Source organism: Bos grunniens, chromosome 3, assembly GCF_055505025.1.
Source record: "Bos grunniens cultivar Pamir isolate PY7600 chromosome 3, Bosgru_T2T1.0, whole genome shotgun sequence".
NCBI classification, from domain to species: domain Eukaryota; kingdom Metazoa; phylum Chordata; class Mammalia; order Artiodactyla; family Bovidae; genus Bos; species Bos grunniens.
Window position 1 is genome coordinate 75,182,903 of NC_141167.1, and position 25,469 is coordinate 75,208,371.

Sequence of the window (25,469 nt, forward strand, 5' to 3'; positions counted from 1 at the left end):
AGTTGTTTTCCTATATAAAGTTGTATTCAGTTCCCAATCAATTGACCATAAAGACCTTATTCCTCCCTTTTCTTTATCTGCATATTTGTTTCTTTGTCCCCCTTTTCCTTTGACTGTTTGGATGATTAATGAATCATTGCTGCCTCACCCAAAAACTGAATGGAGAAAGAAGCAAAGATGAGAGTACCCCTTCTTGAATCACTACAATGCCTATTTTAGATACTGTTCTAGAAAGACACAAGTCTCATGCGCTCTTCAGATACATTTCATTTTTTCAAAAATTTTTTCCCCTTTGGCTGCACTGTGCAGCACATGTGATCTTAGTCCTCTGACCAGGGATCGAACCTGCATTCTTTGCATTGGAAGCAGAGTTTAACCACTGGATCAATAGGGAAGTCCCTTCAGACTATGTTTTGAATGCAAGTTACTCAGTTTTAAAATATTATTGAGAGCATTTCAGAGCACTTCCCCTGCCTTTCCAGCTATTAATAGAAATGGGATCACTTCTGCATACTTAGGTCACTGCTGTATTAATTTCCCCAAGTTACAGGGAGTCTTGGGGTACCCATTTAATTCTCTCACAGCAAGCCAGTTTTACTTGAGATCACACAATTTCTTAGCTTTCTGTGTCTCATTCTGGGAGTGAAGTCATCACTTATAAGTGATCTTATGCTAAAAATTCACTTACTGACTGACAATACCACTTACACTTATAAAGCAAAGATATGAACAGTATGAATATGATGTTTCATTATTACTGTTCACAGGATTTTTCTTTTTTTCTGAAATCCTATGCTTCTTTTCTGTCTGAAAAGAAGTAAGGCCAGGGGATGAAAGATACATGGAAGCAGGTATAAGCCATGGAAATATGAGGCAGAACTTGCTTATAGTTTTAACTGGATAACTTGTAATGCAATAAATTATCTGTCACTGTGAATATAGAGGCTTGATCCAGATGTGCAGAAGAGATTAGAATCCTGGATGAAGTGCCACCATGGGCCACACTACAGCTCATAGGAGTCTGCTTTTGCAGGGTGATAAAACCCAGAAGGATGGGAAAGTTAACTCTCTGGAAGGATGGACTTTAACCAAAGGGCAACAGAAGGCTGAAGGGAATGGTAGATAAATTTCTTCTTCATTTTCACTGAAATAGATTGTCCCACGTCCCAGGACATGGATTTTTTTAATTTGTTTCTTTCATTCTTTTTTTTTTTTCTTTTTCTTCTGTGCCACCAGCTTTCAGCATCTCAGTTCTATGCTGAGAGACTGAATCCGGGCCACCTCAGTGAAACAGCTGAGTCCTAACCACTGGACCACCAGGGAATTCCTTCAAGGCAGTGGTTTTTATCTAGAGTGTCTGAAGGCAATCCACATTGCCAGCTGCTCTCTGCTTGTCTTTGCATCTTGTGAAGCAGTGGCCAACTCAGTAATGCATCACTTTGTATTCAAATGGCATCTTCTTTCTCACTTCTATTTTCTTTTACTCTCGCTATCCTAGATTTTACCTTCCAACAAAACATCAGGACTTGATCTTTCCCTTAGACTCTGTTCCAATCAATCTGAACTAAGACTACCTACATGCTAGAATTGTTGTTGCTGTTGTTTAGTTGCTAAGTTGTGTCCAACTCTTTTGTGACCCCATGGACTGTAGCCCACCAGGCTCCTGTGTCCATGGAATTTCCCAGGCAAGAATACTGGAGTAGCTAGTGAACAGCAGAGCTAGGATTTCACTCTGCACAATGTATGCATTTTCATTAGTGTTGAAACATTAATCAGTGAGGTGCAGTTTCTAAGGTCTCCCTCCCATGCCTGGCTGGCAAGTCTGAGGCTGATATCATTGCCTGTGTAGCAGATTCTGGACAAGACCCTTGGGTCCCTGACACATGTTTATGGTTAGAGTAAGGTTTCTAAACAGCTGAGATCCACTTCCTTTCAATGTGGTTTTTGGGGCATCAGACTCTAACTCCTGGGCTATGTAGCTCACGTTTTCAAAATGAAGCATCGCTAAACACATATTTAGTTGTACCAAAGTTTCTCATATCTTCCTGTGTAGAGGTTTATTACAGGTCTATTTTATTTTATGCTTACTTTGTAGATTCTCCTTGAATCATTTTTGCTCACCACCATACAGTGCATATTATATCCATTCTGCACACAGATATGCCCAGGCGCATCCTTCTCCCTTATGTGACTACTGGGCCTGTACTACAAAGATTCCCATTTGGTGTTGTGTAAGATATGACTGAAAGTGACCTACTTTCACCTACAGAATACTTGCATTTTGCTCTATTTAAAATAATGACCATAGAATCTCTTTCAACAAAAGGTCATCTGTGTTATGGACAGAACACAGTGGATCAGATCACCTGCCGTAATTGCAAATTAATGCTCTCCTGGTAATGCATTAACTACACACTATTGATCTATAGTTGAATCATAGAAGAACTACTGAGAAGTGATTTTACTTTCCTATTTTTTGTGCTTTTATTGCTTTTTCCATAATGCATTCTTCTTTCAACTGGAATTTTCTCTAATTGTATCCATTTTTAATTTCCCACAGTGAGATGACTTCTAACTTGTAATTAGAATCTGTAAAAATTCATGTCTCTGTCTCAAAAGCTGTTTAGAAATCTATTGAACTGTAACTTTTATGCCATAAAACACATACATGATGCAAAGATACATATTTTTAGAGAGGCAAGCTTTTGAATGATTTTTTAAAAACTTAGATAAAACCAAAATCCATTTGGTCTTCTATCTGAAATTACAATTCGTTGAACAGTCTACAATAAAATATTCAAAAGTTTCCCCTAAAAGCATTTTACGTGGGAGTATTGATGATGTGATTTCCATTCCTTGAGCAAACTTTTAACATATAAGTAAACACTTTCTATCAGATACATTTTTTTAAGGAGTATAAGTGCAAGAGGAAGATGCCAAAATCCAGTAAATATTTATAGATATCTGTACAGAATACTTCTGACAAAATCCAGATTTTCTCATGTTGGTGTCAAATTCAATTGATAAAAATTCTTCTACTTAGTGGAACTGATCATAATCTTATATCTCAATGCTGAATTTGATCATGCTCCTAGTTTAGACATAGGTCATCTGGCCTTAGCCTGGTTTCTGAATTGTGAATTAGGAGTTGCTTGATCCGGAGAGAGAGTCTGAAGTTTGCTTTATAACTTCTCAAACACCTTAAACTTATCATTGATTTTTTAAATTTCTAAATGGGAGACATAGTTGTGATTACTAAGCAGCAGCAGCAATGCTTTCTAACTCTCTATTCAGTCTGAATTCTGAACCCTAACTTAGTACCAAAATGAGTTTCTAAAATATTAAGGTGGATTTTTTAAACAAATACACAATTATGCACGTCTAAATTAGGTTGGGTTCTTCAAAATAATCACTTTGGTGGATGTTGGCACTCCTCAGAATAATTTTGTTACACCTTTTTGGACTTGTTTATTAAAGTCAGTTTATGGACTGAAAGAAAAAGAGACTTGTGATTTTGCATATGTAACTCAGTTCAACAACCAACTTTGTTCACTCAACTTGGCTCTCCTTAGCTTTGTTATAGGAAATGAGATCCATTCTCAAAGTATGAAGAGTAGTTACTGATGGAATTGAAAATACCTTAGCTCCCAAGTAACTATTTTTAATAGTCATTTGAGTGGATAAGTTATGAAATGATTACTTAAAAATTAGTTACATTCAATCACAATTCATTTCAAATAATAAACTGATAAACTGGAAAGATTCAGAGAAAACCAACATAGAAAACACAATGTTTGAAAAATAGTATGTGAAAAAGAATATCTAAAATACTGGGATTTTTTTTTAACTGAAGAATAAAAAGGTAAATAGTAGTTTAAAATTTTTTGTCAAACTTATGAAGATTCTTTCATGAAGAAGTGAAACTAGTAGTTAACCATAGCTCTGCATACAAAGCTAAAAGGAACAAACAATATAAAGGATCTGGCCAGAGTCAGGAAAAAATTTAGTCGAAGAATTTCACACAAGATCAGAAATTTCATATGGCTATATCTACAAACATCTTAGCTAATTCATGGTTATTTTCTCACATAAAATAGTCATTGTGTGATATAGTTATTTTTTCTTATAGTAAAACTATCATTCAAAAAGATTAGATTTAATTTCAATTAATTTCTTTTGAATGTAGATATTAATCTATCAAGTGGTGAGTGTATAATAATTCAAAAGCCTAGCAGGCTTCCATTTAATTTCCTCTATTTGCTTATAAACAACATTGCTGCCCTGGAATCAAGATGCTTTTCAAAAACTAAAACCTCTTCCATTAAAGAAACCATCTATTAAAGTAATTTAAAAATAATGTAATAATTGACAATAATTTGAGTTTCATTGAATGGATACTAAGAGCATATTTTCCTTATATATTATCCTAAGAATACAGGGTTTCTTTTTAAATAACTACTTGCATATTGTTCTTAACATTGTAAATGAAACACTCATTAAAGCTAGGAAACAAGAAATTGCATAGTGGAAAGAAAACTATTAATATGTGTATTTTAACTAGCTATGTGAAATAGTTCTGATGCTATTTAAAATAACTTTGAATGGTATCAACTATTCTACCTTCAGGTATCATAGCCTGATTTCAAAGTGAACGATGATGAAATAAAAAATACAAAATAATTGAAAAAACATATTTTTCACTTACCCAACAAGAATTTAGAATACAGTAGGCAAAATTTTTACTATCCAAAAACCCCAACTTAAATAGTTGAAGCACTGAAGTCTTCCTGTGCATTATGACCAAGAGAGAATGTCAGCTACGCATCTGCATTCACGTGGAAATAGTGTCATCATGCTGCTTCAATTACTTCTTTTTCTCTAGTTTCAATAAAATAATATATCTCTTGATCACATTAAAAAATTCCATTTAGCTGGAACTAGCTCCATCAGAGTAGCTGATTATTGTTAAAAATTGATTTGGTTATATAACTCTAGTGAGTGTCTGTCATTTGACCATGACTCACAGCAAATGCCCACTACACTCCCTGTTTCTGTTGTATTTCAGGATTTCCTATTAATTTCAGTGACAAACTCACACAAAAGAAATGGATTAAAAAAAAATTCCCATACAATCTCAATGAAGGCACAGGTCATAATTGTACATGAATGAACTGATGGCTTCCTATAATTTCTGATGTCCTGAATAAAAGTCCTTAGAAGATTGAATTGTAATGGCAGTATCATTAAATTAAATTATAGAAAATCAAAGTAATTCAGTGGGACAAAAGGTAGTATAGTACTTATATTCTCTATATATATACAATAGAGGAGAGTGAACATTTTGTGATGAAACTTATCACTAAAAACAACTGACTCAGTCTGGGTTTCGGTTGTAATAGAAATTCCTAAGTAGCTTTTTATTAATAGAAATTTTAGACTAACACTTAAGTCAGATGAAGGGGATATAGAATTCTGAAGGCTAAGTCTGGGACAAATGATTTAAACTAAAAGTAAAAAAAAAATAGCCAGGGTTAATTTATTAACATAGTCATTTCAAACTGGTTTAAAGGGAAATTATTCAAATTGTTTATTTACTATCCCTTTTCTAAATAACTCATGGACATGCAGAAGCAAACTTCTTTTTTTCAGAATAGCCCTTCAAAAGATTTAAGACTGCAAGAGTTTACGAAGAGTTTGAGAATGTAATTTAGCAAAGGGATATTTATAAATTTCAGCACTCAGTATCTGAAATTTACTAATAATATTCATTTAGAATTTTTATAGATCTAACTTGTGTATTAAAACTAATGATAGCCTATCAAAAAACATGAAAAATAAGATTTCAAGACACTGGGGTTCACAAATGAATTGTTAGTTGACTTGACTGACTAATAAGAGCAGTTACCCAAGAATACAGACCCATAATCAGTTTTGAACCTTATTTCTTGGCCAGTGTGTTACATCTTGTTCTGTTCTAATAGTCACTTTTACTCCGAAATTGTTTCAGGGAAATGCTCTGGAATATTGAAATTACTCTCTAGCTAACTGCTTAGTTTTTCTATTCAACATTAACTGAAGCATTTTAAAGTAGGGTTATCCATAGGGTCACAAACAGTCAGACATGACTTAGCAACTGAACAACAATAAACTGGATATTTTCCCACTAAAATGTTAAAATATTTGTCAAAGCAAGTAGCAAGATAACAGAAATAAACTGCCAATGAGAAATGGTGAAAGTGAAAGTCGCTCAGTCGTGTCCAACTTTTTGTGACCCCCATGGAGCCCGCAAGGCTCCTCTGTCCATGGAATTCTCCAGGCAAGAATACTGGAGTTGGTTGCCATTCCCTTCTCCAGGGCATCTTCCTGACCCAGGTCTTCTGCATTGCAGGAAGGCTTTTTACCAATGATACATTCCTAAAAATGTAAACAGACTTTGAAAAGCAAAAAATTGCCTATTAAAATGAATTCTGAAACCCTAAAAGAATTTCCATTTATAAACTGCAAGGTGGTCTAAAATATTTTGTGATTTTTTATATTTCAGTTAAACTCTCAATTAGCAAAAATTTAAGCAAGTGATGCTACAACATAAATATTTTTATTCAATAAAAATTTCCCCTGATTCCCCACCTTCAGTTGTTTATATAAATGTTTCCTTTGCAGTGAAGCCTCTCTTTTTTCACATCAGGTATCATCTTACATACCAGATAATATACTTATGTTCCATATTTATCATATCTTTGTCCTCTCTAGAATGTAAGCCACATGAGGTAATGAACTTTTGCTTGTTCTACTCACAGAAGTATGTATTCCAAATTCCTAGAACAGGAATGTAGGCATGTAGATTCTCAATAAATATTTATTGAATGAATAAATGAATGATTCTCTGTGATGTGTACTGATTAACAAGAAATTCATGTTCTGTCACACTTATCAAACCAAGGAAATAAATTTTAACATTATATTTTTGAAATGTCAGTACTTTTTCTAAAGGCACATAGAAGGTCATGGTTATTGAATGCATTTAAAACTGAATTTGAAATTGCTACTTTGAGTATAATTTTTTATTCCAGCAGTGAATTCACCTATCTATGTAGTTTATATATGTGTATCAAGAATATTAGAATCAAATGTTTAGACATTAAATTTAATTTAATCACAATTCTGTACCTATTACTTCTCTTTCTATACTTGAGTGTATCAGCACCATCATGCTATTTAAATACATGACATTTGTATGACGGTGTCTTGTAAAAAATGTGTCTTGTCAGTACACACTTTACATTTGAGTAGAAATAGTTAGAAAAATAGATTTCATAGAAGTCCACCTTAAGATATATAAGTGGATGAGCTTTTCAAGGGAAATATTACAGAACCAGAGAAGAGGATGAAGTAGGCAGTAAGAGCCAGGGAAGAAATGGCAATAGAAAATGGGAGGGTGATGATGGAGGGATTTAGGGCCTTGAAGTGTACAAAACTTGCCGTAGGGAATTTAATGGGAATTTTTTTTTAAGATGAATAAAAACTGATGCTAACAATCACCCAAGGCCCTGCTGACATTAAGCATTGTGAATTTGGAGAAAATTCAATTGGCAGAGTTACCTGAATTTCTCTAATAATATTCAGCAGCCCAGAACTATAGCAAATGAAAGGTTAGATTAACACAGGTCTATAGAACAGGGTAAAATTTAGCTACAATGGAAGAGATATAGAAATATTATACCTTTTCCACCCCACTCAAATGCCAAGTCAAAATTGTAAATTCAAGGATTTTCCCACTCATAACTGTCCTAAATATATCTTAATACTGATTTTAGTTCTCACTTTAGGTAAAATTGGCTTAAAAATATTTTCTGGCTGAATAAAAATGTGACTTAAACTAATGACAGATCAGTTCAGTTCAGTCGCTCCGTCATGCCTGACTATTTGTGACCCACGGACTGCAGCACACCAGGCCTCCCTGTCCATCACCAACTCCCGGAGCTTACTCAGACTCGCGTCCATTGAGTCAGTGATGCCATCTAACTAGCTCATCCTCTGTTGTCCCCTTCGCCTCTCACCTTCAATCTTTCCCAATAACAGAGTCTTTTCAAATGAGTCAGGTCCTTTCATCAGGTGGCCAAAGTATTGGAGTTTCAGCTTCAACATCAGTCCTTCCAATGAATATTCAGGACTGATTTCCTTTAGGATGGACTGGTTGGATCTCCTTGCAGTCCAAGGGTCTCTCGAGAGTCTTCTCCAACACCACAGTTCAAAAGCATCAATTCTTCAGCGCTCAGCTTTCTTTATAGTCCAACTCTCACATCCATATATGACCACAGGAAACACCATAGCCTTGACTAGATGGACCTTATTGGCAAAGTAATGTCTCTGCTTTTTAATATGCTGTCTAGGTTGGTCATAACTTTTCTTCCAAGAAGTAAACATCTTTTAATTTCATGGCTGCAGACACCATCTGCAGTGATTTTGGAACCCTATAAAATAAAGTCTGACACTGTTTCCACTGTTTCCCCATCTATTTGCCATGAAGTGATGTGACAAGATGTCATGATCTTAGTTTTCTGAATGTTGAGCTTTAAGCCAACTTTTTTTGCTCTCCTCTTTCACTTTCATCAAAAGGCTCTTTAGTTCTTCTTCACTTTCTGTAATAAGGGTGGTGTCATCTGCATATCTGAGGTTACTGATATTTCTCCCGGCAATTTGATTCCAGCTTGTGCTTCCTCAAGCCCAGCATTTCTCATGATGTACTCTGCATATAAGTTAAAAAAGCAGGGTGACAATATACAGCCTTGACGTACTCCTTTTCCTATTTGGAACCAGTCTGTTGTTCCATGTCCAGTTTTAACTGTTGCTTCCTGACCTGCATTCAAATTTTACAAGAGGCAGGTCAGGTGGTCTGGTATTCCCATCTCTTTCAGAATTTTCCACAGTTTATTGTGATCCACACAGTCAAAGGCTTTGGCATAGTCAATAAAGCAGAAATAAATGTTTTTCTGGAACTCTCTTGCTTTTTCCATGATCCAGCGGATGTTGGCAATTTGATCTCTGTTTGCTTTTCTTTTTCTAAAACCAGCTTGAACATCTGGAAGTTCACAGTTCACATATTGCTGAAGACTGGCTTGGGGAATTTTAAGCATTACTTTACCTGCATGTGAGTAGTGGGTTTTTATTACACATTACACTAGATAATTCAGATCAAAAGACAGCATTATATCTAGAAGGTATAGCAGCATGCTATATAAGTAATTTCGAGCATTACTTTGCTAGCATGTGAGATGAGTGCAATTGTGCAATAGTTTGAGCATTCTTTGGCATTGCCTTTCTTAGGGATTGGAATGAAAACGGACCTTTTCCAGTCCTGTGGCCACTGTTGAGTTTTCCAAATTTGCTGGCGTATTGAGTACAGCACTTTCACAGCATCATCTTTTAGGATTTGAAATAGGTCAACGGGAATTCCATCACCTCCACTAGCTTTGTTCGTAGTGATGCTTTTTAAGGCCCACTTGACTTCACATTCCAGGATGTCTGGCTCTAGGTGAGTGATCACACCATCGTGATTATCCGGGTCGTGAAGATCTTTTTTGTACAGTTCTTCTGTGTATTCTTGCCACCTCTAATATCTTCTGCTTCTGTTAGGTCCACACCATTTCTGTCCTTTATTGATCCCACATATGCATGAAATGTTCCTTTGGTATCTCTAATTTTCTTAAAGAGATCTCTAGTCTTTCTTATTCTATTGATTTCCTCTATTTCTTTAAACTGATCACTGAGGAAGGCTTTCTTATCTCTCCTTGCTATTCTTTGGAACTCTGCATTCAAATGGGTATATCTTTTTTCCTTTGCTTTTTGCTTCTCTTTTCACAGCTATTTGTAAGGTCTTCTCAGACAGCCATTTTGCTTTCATGAATTTCTTTTTTGGGGGATGGTCTTGTTGCCTGTCTCCTGTGTAATGTCATGAACCTCCGTCCATACTTCATCAGGCATTCTGCCTATGAGATCTAGTCCCTTAAATCTATTTCTCACTTCCACTGTATAGTCGTTAGGGATTTGACTTAGGTCATATCTGAATGGTCTAGTGGTTTTCCCTACTTTCCTTAATAATAAGTCTGAATTTGCCAATAAGGAGTTCATGATCTGAGCCACAGTCAGCTCCCAGTCTTGTTTTTGCTGCCTATATAGAGCTTCTCCATCTTTGGCTGCAAAGAATATAATCAATCTGATTTCAGTGCTGACCATCTGGTGATGTCCATAATGACACATAATTGATACATAACCTGCAATTTTACACCAGTAAGAGACTATGTGTGGAAATTTACATTTCTAACAACATCAACTTGGAGTCAATATTTTACATAGCTGGAAAGTCTCCGAGCCTAAGCTGAAGGAACACTTTGGCGGCCACTTTTTAATACCATGTTGACCCTCTCATCCCCTCTTTACAATCTGGTAAAAAAATTCACAACTCAAGCACACTCACTTAAAAAATTCATTCAACAAATGTTTAATGTGTTTCTCCTATACACCAGCCAATACATCAGGTGACTAGTGTTTTATAATGATGCTTGGCATGAAAAGATACATTAAGCCAAGCAGATTTCCTCTTGAAAATCTAAGCCAAGAGATAGATACTCAGCTGGTAAAGTATTTCATGTAAAAAGTGGAACTGAAAGACCACTATGTAAAATGGCCCATGATGAGCATGTGCTAGGCAGTTCAGAGGAGGCAGAAATGAGGAATAAGTCTTAAAGAGGAACAGATGGAACTATAGATTCCTTTTGGGAAAAATCACATGGCTCACAAAAGAGAGGTGGAAAAGGTCTCTGCCCTCTCTGGGTAGAGAACTGCCCCATTGGTTCTTGTAGTTCTTATCTGCACTCATAAATACTACACAATAGGCTTCATTTTCTTCAGGAAGTTTGAATGATTCTTTGCTTTTCAGTCCCAGATGAGCCTAAGCAGAAACTGCAATTTGAGTGATTCTTTCATCACATGTTTTCATGAGGACACACAGCACTTTCTATATTCACGTATGTGCATTGTATTTACACATCTGTATATCTGCTCTGTATTCTTTCTTCCTTTCTGATGCCCCAAAGTACCTTCTTTCATAATTTTTCTTTTTCTTAAGGGACTTCTTCCGTCATTCTTTTAGTTATGCTTTCTGGAAATAAATTCTTGGTATTTCTTGAGTTAAGAATGTTTTATCTTTCTTTCTTGAAGGAAATAGGATTCTGGGTTGATCTTTTCTTTCAACAACTGAAAACTTTTGTCCCACTTTCTGAACTTCATGGTTTCTGATGAGAAATCTATTGCCATTAGAATTTTTTGTTCCTTATAAGTAAAATGTCATGGTTTTCTTGTTTTCAAGGGGTTGCTTGTCTTTAGTTTTCAGAAGTATGATGATGATATGTTTTGGTATAGATTTCTTTATGCCTCTCAAATTTGGGATTCATTCAACTTCTTGAATCTTGTAAGTTTATGTCTCTTGCAAAAATTGATAAGTTTTCAGATGTTATTTCCTTTTCATCCCCTCTTTCCTTGATCTCTCCTCTGGCATTCTGATAACATGAATATTAGATCTTTTGCTGTACTTCCACAGTTCCTTGATACTCTGCCCATTTTTTCCCTTTCAGTCTTTTTTCTATTTTTCAGATTGGTTAATTTCTACTTCTCTATATTCCATTTCACTGATTATTTCTCTGTCCTCCCCATTCTTCTGTTGAGCCTGTCAACTAACTTTTGTATTTGCTATTGTATTTTTCAGTACTGAAGTTTTCATTTTTTCAGTACTGAAGTACTTTATATCATCTATTTTTTGAGACCTTCCATATTTTCCATTTGTTTCAGGCAAGTTTGTAATCACCATATTAGAGAAATTTTATGATGACTGATTTCAAAATCTTCATCAGATCACTCTAAATCTCTGTTAGCTTGGTATTGGCATCTATTAATTGTCTTTTACCATTCACCTTGAGATCTTCCTGGGTCTTGGTATGGTGAGTGATTTTCAATCAAAACACTGACATTTTGAGTACTATGTTTAGAGATTCTTCATCTTATTGAAACCAGTTTTAGCTGGCTTTTCTGGATACCATTCTGGCAGGGGAGGGGGAGGTTGCTGCCTCCTTACTGCCCAGGTACCCTACTTGACCTCCATTGACTCTGAAGGACATTCTCCATGTTACTGCCAGGATAGGATAGGAGATCTGGCTCCCCACTGCGGTGGGAGGGACAGAGTGGCCTTGTTACCACTGGCTGGTGATAAGAGTCCTGATTCCTCATTAGACTTCCTCTGACAAAGGGGAGGAGAAGGGATACCTCATCACTGTCAGTGGGATGGAAGACCATGCCTCCAACATGTGGGGGATCACTACTGCCCACAGGCAATGCTAGGTGCCTTGCTACAGCCTCCTGAGACTAAGTCTAAGACTCATGCTTGTACTTTGTTTGTGTGGACAGGTTTGGCACTGCAGGTTTTAGCGCTAGTATTTGGCTGGAGTAGAGCAGTCATGGTCTAAAAGTTTTCTGTCTGCTAGGTTGCCCTTTCTTGGTTCTCTAGCTACAAAGGGGGTGTGTGTATATATATATATATATATATATTTTTTTTTTTTTTTGGTCTACCTCTGTTGTTTTTGTGTTGCTGGCTTCTTTGGATCCAAGTCTGGATATATGAGGCAAAAAGAAAACCCAGGAAACTGTCCACTCTGTTGTGCCTTGGGTCCTGAGATTCCTAGCCAGACTGCCTTCTCCTCACATTTCAGAGTCTCTTTATGTTAATTTTATATATAAAATTCAGAAGCATAGGAAAAATTACATCTACTCCATCTTCTTAGAAGCAGAAGTCTGCCTCCATTAACATTTTGATATACATTGTTTTCACTTTATATTTCATAATGGGATGTTAATTCCAAGTGTCAAATTGGCAGCACATTATTTTACACTTCACATTTTTGCCAGAGAATATAAGTGATGCCAAACACTCTGCTCCCCAATTACCATCAATGCTAGGTAGTAAGAAGCCATATTAAAGGAATATTACCTCAGAAGTCACAGCCTACTTGCCATGTGAAAAATTTTACCTCTGGTTCACATCACATCACTGAAACCTGCATATCTGGCCCCTGAGAGTAATGCTTATACTATAAAATGTGAAGGCACTGTACTGCATCTACACTGAACAAGACTATAATGTAAAAAGCAAGTATATAATTAATAAAAAATAAAGTGATTTCTAAGTTATTTGTAGAGGGTTAATAAGAGTATGGAGAAGGCAATGGCAACCCACTCCAGTACTCTTGCCTGGAAAATCCCATGGACGGAGGAGCGTTGTGGGCTGAAGTCCATGGAATCGCTAAGAGTCGGACACGACTGAGCGACTTCACTTTCATTTTTCACTTCATGCATTGGAGAAGGAAATGGCAACCCACTCCAGTGTTCTTGCCTGGAGAATCCCAGGGACGGGGGAGCCTGGTGGGCTGCCGTCTATGGGGTCGCACAGAGTTGGACACGACTGAAGTGACTTAGCAGCAGCAGCAATAAGAGTATGATCACTACATCTCAGAGTATCCTTTTATGAAAACAATGAAAAAATCTCCTTCAGCTTTATATCACAAGAAGGTACACAACTAATTTATTTGTATATTTTGAAAAACTGTGATTTCCTTGCTTTGGCTACCAGGAAGTTCAGAGTCACTTTTGTTAATCCTTACAGTACCATACAGCAGAGATTTTGTATTGGCCTTACCTTCAGCTTCTTTTATTTTCCAGTCAAGATTTTGCTTTCACCCAGGTTTCCTCATGTATTTGGTTTTTATCCAGTAGCACAGTATGCATTTTGGTACCTGATCCCATTTATTTTAGAAACATACAGGTGCACAAATATGTTTAAAAAATAGAGGGTTTATAAGTTCTTAAAAGGACAGGAAATGAACCTCAGGGTTGTTTTCAACTCATAATAGAAACTTAATAAGTGCCACCCAGTTTGATTCCACAAGGATTCTTTCTTACAAGACCCTACAAGAACATATTTGTTGTCACATAATTTACCCTTTATTTGTTAGATGGAGCTTTATGAAGGGACAGACAAACACAAGTACTACCTGGAGCACCGAAGCACCACCATGGAGAAACTGAAGACCACTTTCAGCTGAGTCAATTCCACCAGTGGCCAAAATGGGAAATTCAGGCAAAGCACGAGCAATGGTGGTCACAGCTCTCAAAGCAATAGGTCTGATGGCTGTGCCTATGGAAAATAAGGGTGATCAGTGGTTAGAGTATTGACCACTTGAGCATACCGCCTTATAACACTACTGTGTGATGGCAGTGTTGTACTAGACAAAATTCAATTTCATCTCTACTTAAGATATATGAGTATGCAAAATAGAAACATTGCTATGTTTCAAAGTATGTTAATTTATAAATGGATATATTCTTATTTTAAGGACTTTGATGCTATTATTGCATGCAGGAATGTTATGCAAGTGGGTAGAGCAATGCAAACTCCTGCATAAAATACATACATACTACAGTTTGATATATAGTACTGTGTAAAAGATTGTATGGAACACTCAAGCATCTGTTTGAGAAAGAACAAGGAATGGCAGATTTTGTAAAAGAAAAACAACCACATACAGTGCATAAATAGACATACAGCTCTGTTATGTTTCCACGAAGTATAAAGCAGCTGGTGTGAATCGAGATACTGCAAAACAAGTAAGGTGCTGATGAACTTACAGATTCCATATTGCACTTTACATGTATTTTCCCAAATCTGACGAAACACAGTGAGCCTAATCTAATTTTTCATATGTTAGAAATTTTTAACCAAGTTAAAGAGAATTGACTAGAATTCAGTAATTAGAGATTGTATACTTGATTTTTTATACATTATTTAACCAAACATCACCAATACATTATTTGCTAAGTGTAATAAAAGCTGCAGGGATGGACAGAAGACATCATTTTTTAGGTCATATTTCACATGATTACACTTTATAAGGCTCCTTAGACTCTCAAGGGTTAACACAATCTGGAGTAAATTAATGTTCTCACAATATAGCTATGTAGTTCAATATTTCTGATGTACACTCATAAGTCAATGGTCCCTTAAAGGCATTCTCTGAAGTAAAAGTAGTTTCTTTTGTGCAAGAATGTGGCATTGCCTCAACCAGACCTCCACAAACAACTAAAGTGAAAGGTAAAAACAAGTCTTTGGTGGTGAGTCCTTTGGCATCCTGTCCACCTTCACCAGCATCTTTACCAGTATTCTCAGTATGTATTTATTGGTGTTCCCATTAAGGAAGCACAAAGAGCTTTCATTAAAATCAGTGGTTGGGCTTCCTTGGTCACTCAGTGGTAAAGAATCTACCAGCCAATGCAGGAGACATGAGTTCTATCCTTGATCCAGGAAGATCCCACATGCCGAGGAGCAACTAAGCTCGTGTGCCATAACTACTGAGCCTGCGCACTAGAGCCTAGGAGCCACAACTACTGAGCCCGTGTGCTGCAATAAGTCTGCACACAACTACAGGGCAGCCCTTAGTCACTGCAACTAGAGACAAGCCCTCACATCAATGAAGACCCAGCATAGCCAAGAGTTAGTAAGTAAACAGAAATAAATTAAAAAAAAATAACAATTAAAAAAATAAAATCGGTGGTTTTCTTTTCATCTTCTTTATTTCAGATGAAACTGGATTTATGTGTAACTAATGCTTTTGCATTCAACACCAAAATGTTTGTGGAAATGACTACTTGGTGCTCCCAAACCTAAAAATATCTTCCTCTGGATATTAGTATTCTTAGGCAAGAACATTCAATGCTGAAACTTCGGAATTCCATAACTGACATTTAAATACAAGGCAGAAAGTTAGGGCCATTTAGAAACTGAACATCAGAACCCTATTTCTATTTTAAAATATTTAGCAGTGACTTCTTCTTAGTCTGAATGTTTTAATCATTGAAAAAGGTGAACACAGTGGACAGGAGGATGCATGGAAAGAATACACACACACATACTTGTAAAAACATATCTTCAGCTATACTAAAAAGAAATTTCGAGAGTAAAGGTTAGAGGAAAGCATTTTTAGGGAATTTGTAACTTGAATCTTTTAGACAGACATATAGCTATCCTGGCATAATATAAATGACATGTTCAATATATATGAAGTTGATGGCTCCTTTACACACATGTTACTTTGAAGCAATAAAGAAATATTGGGATTTTTTTTTTTCTTATTCAGTTGACCCTAGAGAGTAAAGGAAATTTGTGCTAAGCAGATAAATAATTTATTTCTAACTGCACTGTTAGAAGACTATCATTAACACTAAGGGGTAAAGTTTCAAAGTGGTACACAGGGATTTGGCCACATATTTGAATTGATATTAATGGACATCAAATGGCAAAATCCCAGAACACAGCTTTGAAAATTTAACCAGTTCCATTTAAAGGGCAACATTATTACACAGGTGTTAAAGAACATCAGCAAACCCTCAGTGGCATTTTAAAATGTTCTGTTAGGTCAATAAGATGTTTTCTACTTGATGTTTCCCTTCTTTTTCTAAAGCTTTTCTAATTTACCTAATGAACATGAAAACCTTTCAAACTAATAAAGGTATCTTTTTAAAAATTAAGAGTAATTATGTTCTCTAAGGAAATGTGATCCAAAAATGAAGAAATGGATCCTTCTGTTGCTGGGTAATAGTAAATTCAGTTTTAATTTCCATTATAAATTCTATTTGATTGGTTTTCTTAATAACTTGATTTAAATGAAATATAATCTACCTGTTCTCAGCATTTTTTATGGGGAGTAGGTTTTAAAAATGACTTTTATCTGCCATGGAAGGTTTTTGGAAGGAAACTGAAGGTACATAAAAAGATCTTTCAAATTGTCATACAGAAATTTTTTTTAGTTTTAAAATGACAGAAATGAGGAAATAATAGATTCAATATAAAAATAAAACTTCTGGTCATATATATCAATACCACACAAGATTATACATATGTTAATCAAAATGCATAAAGATTTTCAGAATCATGACTATTGAGATAATTTTTTTTTTAATTTTGGCACTGCTATGGTAATTAATGATTTTAGATCAAAAACCAGGGAGGAAGAGGCCAGTTCAAGAAGCTCAAGGAATTAAAAGTAGACTCCATCCTAAAGGAAACAACAAGGTTTAAACTTAAAAAATTGAAATCCTATTAGCTTAAATTAACTAATAGGAAACATGCAATTTAAATTAAGTCTTCATCTACATGGGATAACCAGATGGGCCTGATGGGGAATTCAGTTACATCAAGCGTTTCCATTTCAAATGTGTAGGATATGCCAAGGAAAGTTAGCCATCCTGAATCCCCACATTTTGAAAAAAGCTGCAGGTTCAAACAAAGAAACAAACAAATGTGAACCAGACCTGTGAGTTCCAACACTGACGCCAAGACATGTACCATTAAGAAAACTCTGCATTCATTTAAACATCATATATTTTATAATTACTCCTAGAAAGAAGAGAATTTGAAGATGAACTAGTTACAGTATCAAAGAAACAACAGGCTCAACTGCTTAGGTTAAAATTCTAGCTCCACTATTTACAAGCTGTGTAATCTTATGAAAATTTCTTAATCTTTTAATCTATAACATAATAAAATTTTAATAACTTCACAGAGCTGTTCTGAGGATTATATATATATATATATATAAAGGGCTAGCTCATGATAAAGATTATATGTGTGTGCTAAGTCGCTTCAGGTGTGTCTGACTCTTTGCCACCTCATAGACTGTAGCCTGCCAGGCTCCTCTGTCCACAGGATTCTCCAGGCTAGAATATGAAAGTGGGTTGCCATTTCCTCCTCCAGGGGATCTTCCTGACCCAGGTGTTGAACCTGGGTCTCTGGTATTGCAAACTGATTGAGTCACCAGGGAGGTGCCAAATATTATACAAATGTTTGCTATTATAACCTGTACTACCCTAAAAGGACAACTGATTTCAGAGGGAGCATTTTTTTAGCTTACTTTGTGCCTTCTAGGTTGTTGCTGTGTGCTTAGTAATGCAATTTTTTTTTATTGTGGACAAAAGCATGATGCCTAGGATGATGAAACTTTATAACCTCTGCTCCCTTAGAAGAACCATCTTCTGCTTCTTCTCCCCGTCTCTATTGAGTGATGTCATGATGCTGGTAGGATTAACTGACTCCAAAGCTAAAAATCTCAAACACAGACATCCATATATTACATTTTTTTTTTTTTTGAGAATCAGAAGGTCCATGCCCTAAATCAATATGCAAAACTTTTAACGACATCAGAACTTGAGCTTATTTGTGAGAAGTAAGCAGAACTTTACTTAGAATGACTAAATCCTTGAAGAGAAAAGACTTTTTTAATGGGCAAGATAGTGTAGAACATATGCTAATTTTGGATAACTGAAATTTTGAATAATTGAGTTTAATTCTGTTTGTTTTTGCCTTAATCATTTGACTTCTAGGACAGCTACTGTTACAGAATTAATTGTTAGAGCTAAGTCCACAATAAACTCCCTGATAATAGCTCTAGCTGGCAATAAAACAGAAATTGGGTTATAATACTCACTCGTGCTCACTGTGTATACAAAAAGAAAATGTAGTTTTAATTTGCTTACATTAATTAAAATATAATGAATTAAGTGGATAACAAATTCATTAGAAATTGAACTTTGACTGCCTAATTGTTAACAGTTTTAACATCACACAGAAGAAAGAAAATAGTAGCAAATCTAAACTTTCAAGGATTTAGGAGTTGAGAGATTGATTTTTATAAAACACATAAATCAAGCACCAAAAATGTATATTTTAAAACAACTTTAAAATGTTAATGAACCTAATATACTGATAAATATGTAAAGCACAACTAATTAAAAATACATCTCTACACACGGATTAAAGTCCCCTGAGAAAATTAGCATAATTCAACCAGAAACTGAAGTACTAGAAGGATCAGGGTTATATCAAGAGATGTGAAATCTAAACAGGAGAAATGGGAGAGAGAAAACCAGTTGTTTTATATTGTTATTTCAGGCTTATTGTAAAACTAAAATTTTTCTTATGAGATGTTTTAATTTTGTTAAGTATTTCAAGAAAATTTCCCCCAGTCTTTATATCTTTATAACTGTTTATCTGCTTTATAACATATTCAATATGTTCATAGTCAATTCATATTCAATAATTTGGTACCTAGAATGTGCTAGACATTTTATTTTAAAGCAATAGAATTAATACTATTTACCAAAGAAGGGGACATTTACCTCTCTGGGTGCTTGCTCATGAAGTGATTTCCAAATTCCCTAATACTAGACAGGGAGACCGGGGCTTCATATACAGCGTGAGTTTTAACCCTTGCAGTGCTGGGCAGGTAGATGCTATCATGTATGTGAAGAAAGGGTAGTTCAACCTGAATAAAACTTGTTTGATGTCGCAGTTTAAAAGTTTAAAGATCAAATCTCTGTGTGGAGCCCGTACTTTTGAACTGAGAGCTGACAGTGCAGCTTATGATGAGCATCACCTTCAGAAAGCCAGTATCAGTTCTGCCTGGGGTCCAATGCTCAGTTTCGAAAGTCCACCCAAGTAGGTGTAAGTCTTGACTCTATTACTTTACACAATTGTGACTTTGAGCAAGCTCCTCAGCTTCCTAGAACATCAGTTTTTGGTATCGGTGAAACAGGAACATCAACAACAACAATATCATAGCAACTTGGGGACTATTACATGATACAGTTTGTGGAAAGCATTCAGTCCAGTGCCTGGTTTGTAGTGTATAAAGGTTGATATTACTACTGAAGTCACAGAAAGTTGACCAGAGAAATAAGCATTCACTAGAAACATGTGTGGTTAAACACTTAATACTTAAGGGGTGTTAGTTAATATTCTAGACAGTAAATTTGGAGATCCTAAGTCATTTCATTTCCAAAAAATATAGTTTAAGTCTATGATTGCAAATGCATTTATTTGTGTGATGAACTTTTATTAGATTTATAATGCAATTGCAATATCTAAAGGTATATGTCTTATCCTGAAACCCCATTTTGAGAAATATAATCCATTAGTGCATAGATAAAAAGTTACATGCACAAAAATGTTCCTTGAAATACTGTTTTATATAACAAAACAGTGAAAAACAACCTAAATAATCACTAGTAGTTATGCTAGAAAATAAATTATAGTTCATTCATGTGATGCTGCAGGAAACCTTTAAAATTGACATGGAAATATGTCTAGGATACATAGTTATGTGTTAAATCACAAGTAACAGAACAATATATAGGGTGTGGTCCCATTTTAGGTAAAGAAAAAATATGATTACACTTAGTATGTGGACATGTAAATGCACAGAATACTGTGTTTTAAACTGCTACATTATCTCTGGGGAAACAGGCTGAAGAACTTTCAAGTTTGATATCTGTACTTCCATATTATTTGATTCTCTTAGGTAAGAAAGTGTCATTCACTTCTGCAATGAAAAATGACCTTTTTTTATAATGTGTCTAAAACAATATAGGAATAGGCATTTTCAGATTCTGTGCTGTGAAACTTTTATGTACAAGATGTGCAGTGCTTCTACTCTCTGTACCTTCAGAAGAGCACTTTTGGTTCTATATCTAATATTTTAAGTAAAATATTAACAGAATATATCCAAAATAGGGTGAACAGGATGACTGTGATCTCTGTCCCTGTCTTTCTTTCACAGACACACACACATAATGAGATGGAACCAGAGCTAGAAAAAGCATATAAATAGTTTTGTTTGGAATCAAAGGGTAAGCAAAATCAGTAAAGTTAAATTTCAGTAAAGCTAATTGTCAGTTTTATGAAGTAATTTAGGCTACAGTGATTTAGCAGAATACAAGAAAGCAAGAAAATGTATCACACTTATATCAATTAAGGATACTGAGTTCTATTACTAAAGTATGCAATTTTAATTTTAACAATATCTGTCAAAATAAATTCTATCCCCACAATTTAAGATGTATATATGTATATATATATATATATATATACACACATACATACATATATTATATGCAAATAGTTTATTATGTAAAGTTAATTCCATTGTTTTGGCTACAATAAAATTAATTTTTAAATAAAAATTTTAAACAATAATATGCATATGTGTGGTGTATAAAATGGCTGAAAGAATTAATAATCTAATGGTTGTCTTCAAGTATTTAAGAGGTAATCATGAAGAAAGATTCCATCTATGTTTTTTCTCAAAAGATAACTAGAACCAATGGTTAAGCACACACTTTTGGTTTTATTATTATTTTTTATCATTAATATCATTAAAATTTGCCAATTGCAAATTCAGCAACAGAAGTAGCTACATTGCTATGCCCCTATCACTTGAAACTAAATGGGTATTTGGCAGGTAGTGGCCATTTGAAAAGACCTCTGTACCATAGAAAATATTGGATTATATGATCTCTTCCAATTAAAAATTCCAGGATACTATGAACTTTGTCATGGTATTTTAAGGAGTAATTTTATATGCTCTGTGGTTTCCCAATAGATACCAGTGATGAAGCTAACATATAAAAGGATTGATTATAAGTGAAAGTCAAATTTTAACATTCAATGCATTCAATATGGGCTTCCCTGGTGGCTCAGATGGTAAAGCGTCCACCTACAAAGTGGGAGACCTGGGTTCGATCCCTGGATTGGGAAGATCCCCTGGAGAAGGATAAGTCAAATATACTTCAATAAATTTTAAAAAAAATAAGACTAAATTTTATAACTAATTTTGTAACTAAAAAAGAATTGTTGTCCACATATGATAAAAGCAAGAATACAAGTATAATTGTCGGTTAGGAATCAGATAGAAACAATAGTAATTTATGACCCAGCTTGCCTAGGAAGTCCCAGTTTGTCACACCTATATTTATTTGGAATTACATGATGCAATGATAAATACCATCCCCTTTCACTCAAAAAGCACCTAGTTTGGATTACAAATTATAATGAAATTGTATTTAGGGATTATAGCACAAAGATAATTATGGAAGCAAATGAAATTTGATTTAGAACAAAATCATAATCTATGAAAAATTAGGAACTGACTACACTGTCCAAGACTCAAAGGATGGCATGAAGAGACACATTTCCTTGAATTTATTACTAGAAGGAAAAATATAGAGTATTTATATGTGATATCTGGGCATAATTATTCTATATGTTCTTTCTATTTTCAACCTGTAGGTGGCCACCACAAGCTACACTTATTAAACAACTCATTAGTAGCATTTTCAATACTGTCCTCTTCAGATAATTAGCAATTTATTTAAATAACCAATTTCTGTAGAAATAATTGCCATGAAACGCCCTGAACCTACTTTTTTATAAACTATAATAAAAGTGTTAAGATAATCCCTGACATTTGCAAATGCCATTAGTTCACCTTTCCTTTTGATAGTGCTATGGCATTATGCTTAAACAATTACCCGATAACACAGCGGTTTAATGAAACAGTACAGTAAGCACATTCTTCAATATGGTCAGCAAGGACATTCAGATTTAGAAAGAAATTCAGCATGCAGACATGTTAACATTGAGTAAAGACACACAGACAAAAGAAAAAAGATTACTGAAATAAGTACATTGCTGCTATTTCCAACTTGGTTAGTTTTCATAGTAGATGCTACAACATATGTATTCTCTTTGGAAACAAGAATGGAAAGTTTTGCAAATTGGTTCATGCAATTGGCTGGTGTTAATTAAAATCATGTGAATCTATGAATATGCAAAATATACTCACCATATTATTTGTTCAGTAACCTCTACACAAGAGAAATAAGTAGAGAATTTTTCTTACTCTCATTTTTAAAATATTTAAGTATATTTTTACTTACAAAATGATGCAAATTTTCAAAGCAGAGTTATCAAGAAAAACTATGAACCGCTTTTACATCTCAGCTGGTATTTAGCATTTAAAATGGACCAGGGTTTGGATCTCAGCTTCTTCCTTGTTATTCAGCTCCCTATTCTAAGACCTACTGATAAGGGCTCATGGTGTGTTTCTGAGTCACCAGAGATAAAACTCTCTGAGACTGTCACAATTTTTAAGCTGTAGGCCTTCAATATGATAAAACCGGACTAGAATTCAAAACCAATGGCTGTATCATTTTATAGCAAAAAGAAAATACTCCTAAGGGTCTACTGAATACCAGGTGCTCTACTAAGACTAGAGATTTCTTCAAGAAAATCAGAGATACCAAGCGAACATTTCATGCAAAGATGGGCTCAATAAAGGACAGAAATGGTATGGACCTAACAGAAGCAGAAAAGATTAAGAAGAGGTGACAAGAATGCACAGAAGAACTATACAAAATAGATCTTCATGACCCAGATAACCACAATGGTGTGATCACTCACCTAGACCAGGTGTCTTGGAGTCCAAAGTCAAATGGGCTTTAGGAAACCACTACGAACAAAGCTAGTAGAGGTGATGGAATTCCAGCTGAGCTATTTCAGATCCTAAAAGATGATGCTATTAAAGTGCTGCACTCAATATGCCAGCAAATTTGGAAAACTCAGCAGTGGCCACAGGACTCAAAAAGGCCAGTTTTCATTCCAATCCCAAAGAAAGGCAATGCCAAAGAATGCTCAAACTACCACACAATTGCACTCATCCCACACTCTAGCAAAGTAATGCTCAAAATTCTCTTTTGTTGAAGTGAGGCTTCAATAGTATGTGAACTGAGAACTTCCAAATGTTCAAGCTGGATTTAGAAAAGCCAGAGGAACTAGAAATCAAATTGCCAACATCCATTGAATCATAGAAAAAGCAAAAGAATTCCAGAAAAAACATCTACTTTTGCTTTATTGACTATGCCAAAGCCTTTGACTGTGTGGATCACAATAAACTGTGGAAAAGTCTGAAAGAGATGGGAATACCAGACCACCTGACCTTCCTCTTGAGAAGTCTGTGTGCAGGTCAGGAAGCAACAGTTAGAACTGGACATGGAACAATAGACTGGTTCCAAATCGGGAAAGGAGTATGTCAAGGCTGTATATTGTCACCCTGCTTATTTAACTTATATACAGAGTACATCATGTGAAATGCTGGGCTGGATGAAGCTCAAGCTGGAATCAAGACTGCTAGGAGAAATATCAATAACCTCAGATATGTAGATGACACCACCCTTATGTCAGAAAGTGAAGAAGAACTAAAGAGCCTCTTAATGACAGTGAAAGAGGAGAGTGAAAAAGTTGGCTTAAAACTCAACATTCAAAAAACTAAGATCATGGCATCTGGTCCCACCACGTCATGGCAAATAGGGAAACAATGGAAACAGTGACACTTTATTTTCTTGGGCTCCAAAATCACTGCAGATGGTGACTACAACCATGAAATTAGATGATGCTTGCTCCTTGGAAGAAAAGCTATGACCAACCTAGACAGCATATTAGAAAGCAAACATTACTTCGCCATGAAAGGTCTGCCTAGTCAAAGCTATGGTTTTTCCAGTGGTCATGTATGGATATGAGAGTTGGACCATAAAGAAGGCTGAGCGATGAAGAATTGATGCTTTTGAACTGTGGTGTTGGAGAAGACTCTTGAGAGTCCCCTGGACTGCAAGGAGATCCAACCAGTCCAACCTCAAGGAAATAAGTCCTGAATATTCATTGGAAAGACTGATGCTGAAACTGAAGGTCCAATACGTTGGCCACCTAATGCAAAGAACTGAATCACTGAAAAAGACCCTGATGCTGGGAAAGACTGAAGGTAGGAGGAGAAGGGGACAACAGAGGATGAGATGGTTGGATGGCATCACAGACTCGATGGACATGAGTTTGAGCAAGCTCTAGGAGTTGGTGATGGACAGGGAGGCCTGGTGTTGTATAGTCCCTGGTGTCACAGAGAGTTGGACATGACTGAGCGACTGAACTAAACTGAACTACTAAGTTGGCTCAGATCGTAAAGAATCTGCCTGCAAATCAGGAGGCCTGGGATTGGGAAGATTCCAGGTCTTCCCAACTGGGATTGGGATTTGATCCCTGAATTGGAAAGATCCACTCTAGAAGGGAATGGCAACTCACTCCAGTATTCTTGACTGGAGAATTCCATGGACAGAAGAGCCTGGCTACCGTCCATGGGTTCGCAAAGAGTTGTACCTAACTGAGTGACTAACATTTTCACTTTCACTACTAAGTTACTTACACATTATTTCTATCTTCACAACAAGTTGTATATGCATTATTCCCCCTGTACAGATGAAGAAATTCAGAAAAGTTAAATACCAAATGTACATAAGACAGGGTCATGTAGTGAAGTAACACATTATAGCAATAAAATAATTAGTTCACAATGTGACCATAAAATACATTGATAGGTTTGAATTTGAGGGTTTTTCTTTATTTCCAGATTACCATATCCTTCTGTCTCTTTTGTTTAAGTACTTCTGGCAGTGCTATAAACCTGTAAATACAACAAATTTACCTATATATA

At 35.5% G+C, this 25,469-nt stretch overlaps 1 protein-coding gene across 1 annotated transcript in view; it reads right to left on the bottom strand.

Moving 5' to 3' along the window:
- Nucleotides 1-25,469, bottom strand: part of DPYD (dihydropyrimidine dehydrogenase) — a 927,694-nt gene that overhangs the window by 162,678 nt on the left and 739,547 nt on the right. The window contains exon 19 of the mRNA XM_086391370.1: nucleotides 14,097-14,239. Coding sequence (XP_086247496.1) covers nucleotides 14,097-14,239 — 143 coding nt within the window. The remainder of the gene's footprint in view (nucleotides 1-14,096; nucleotides 14,240-25,469) is intronic.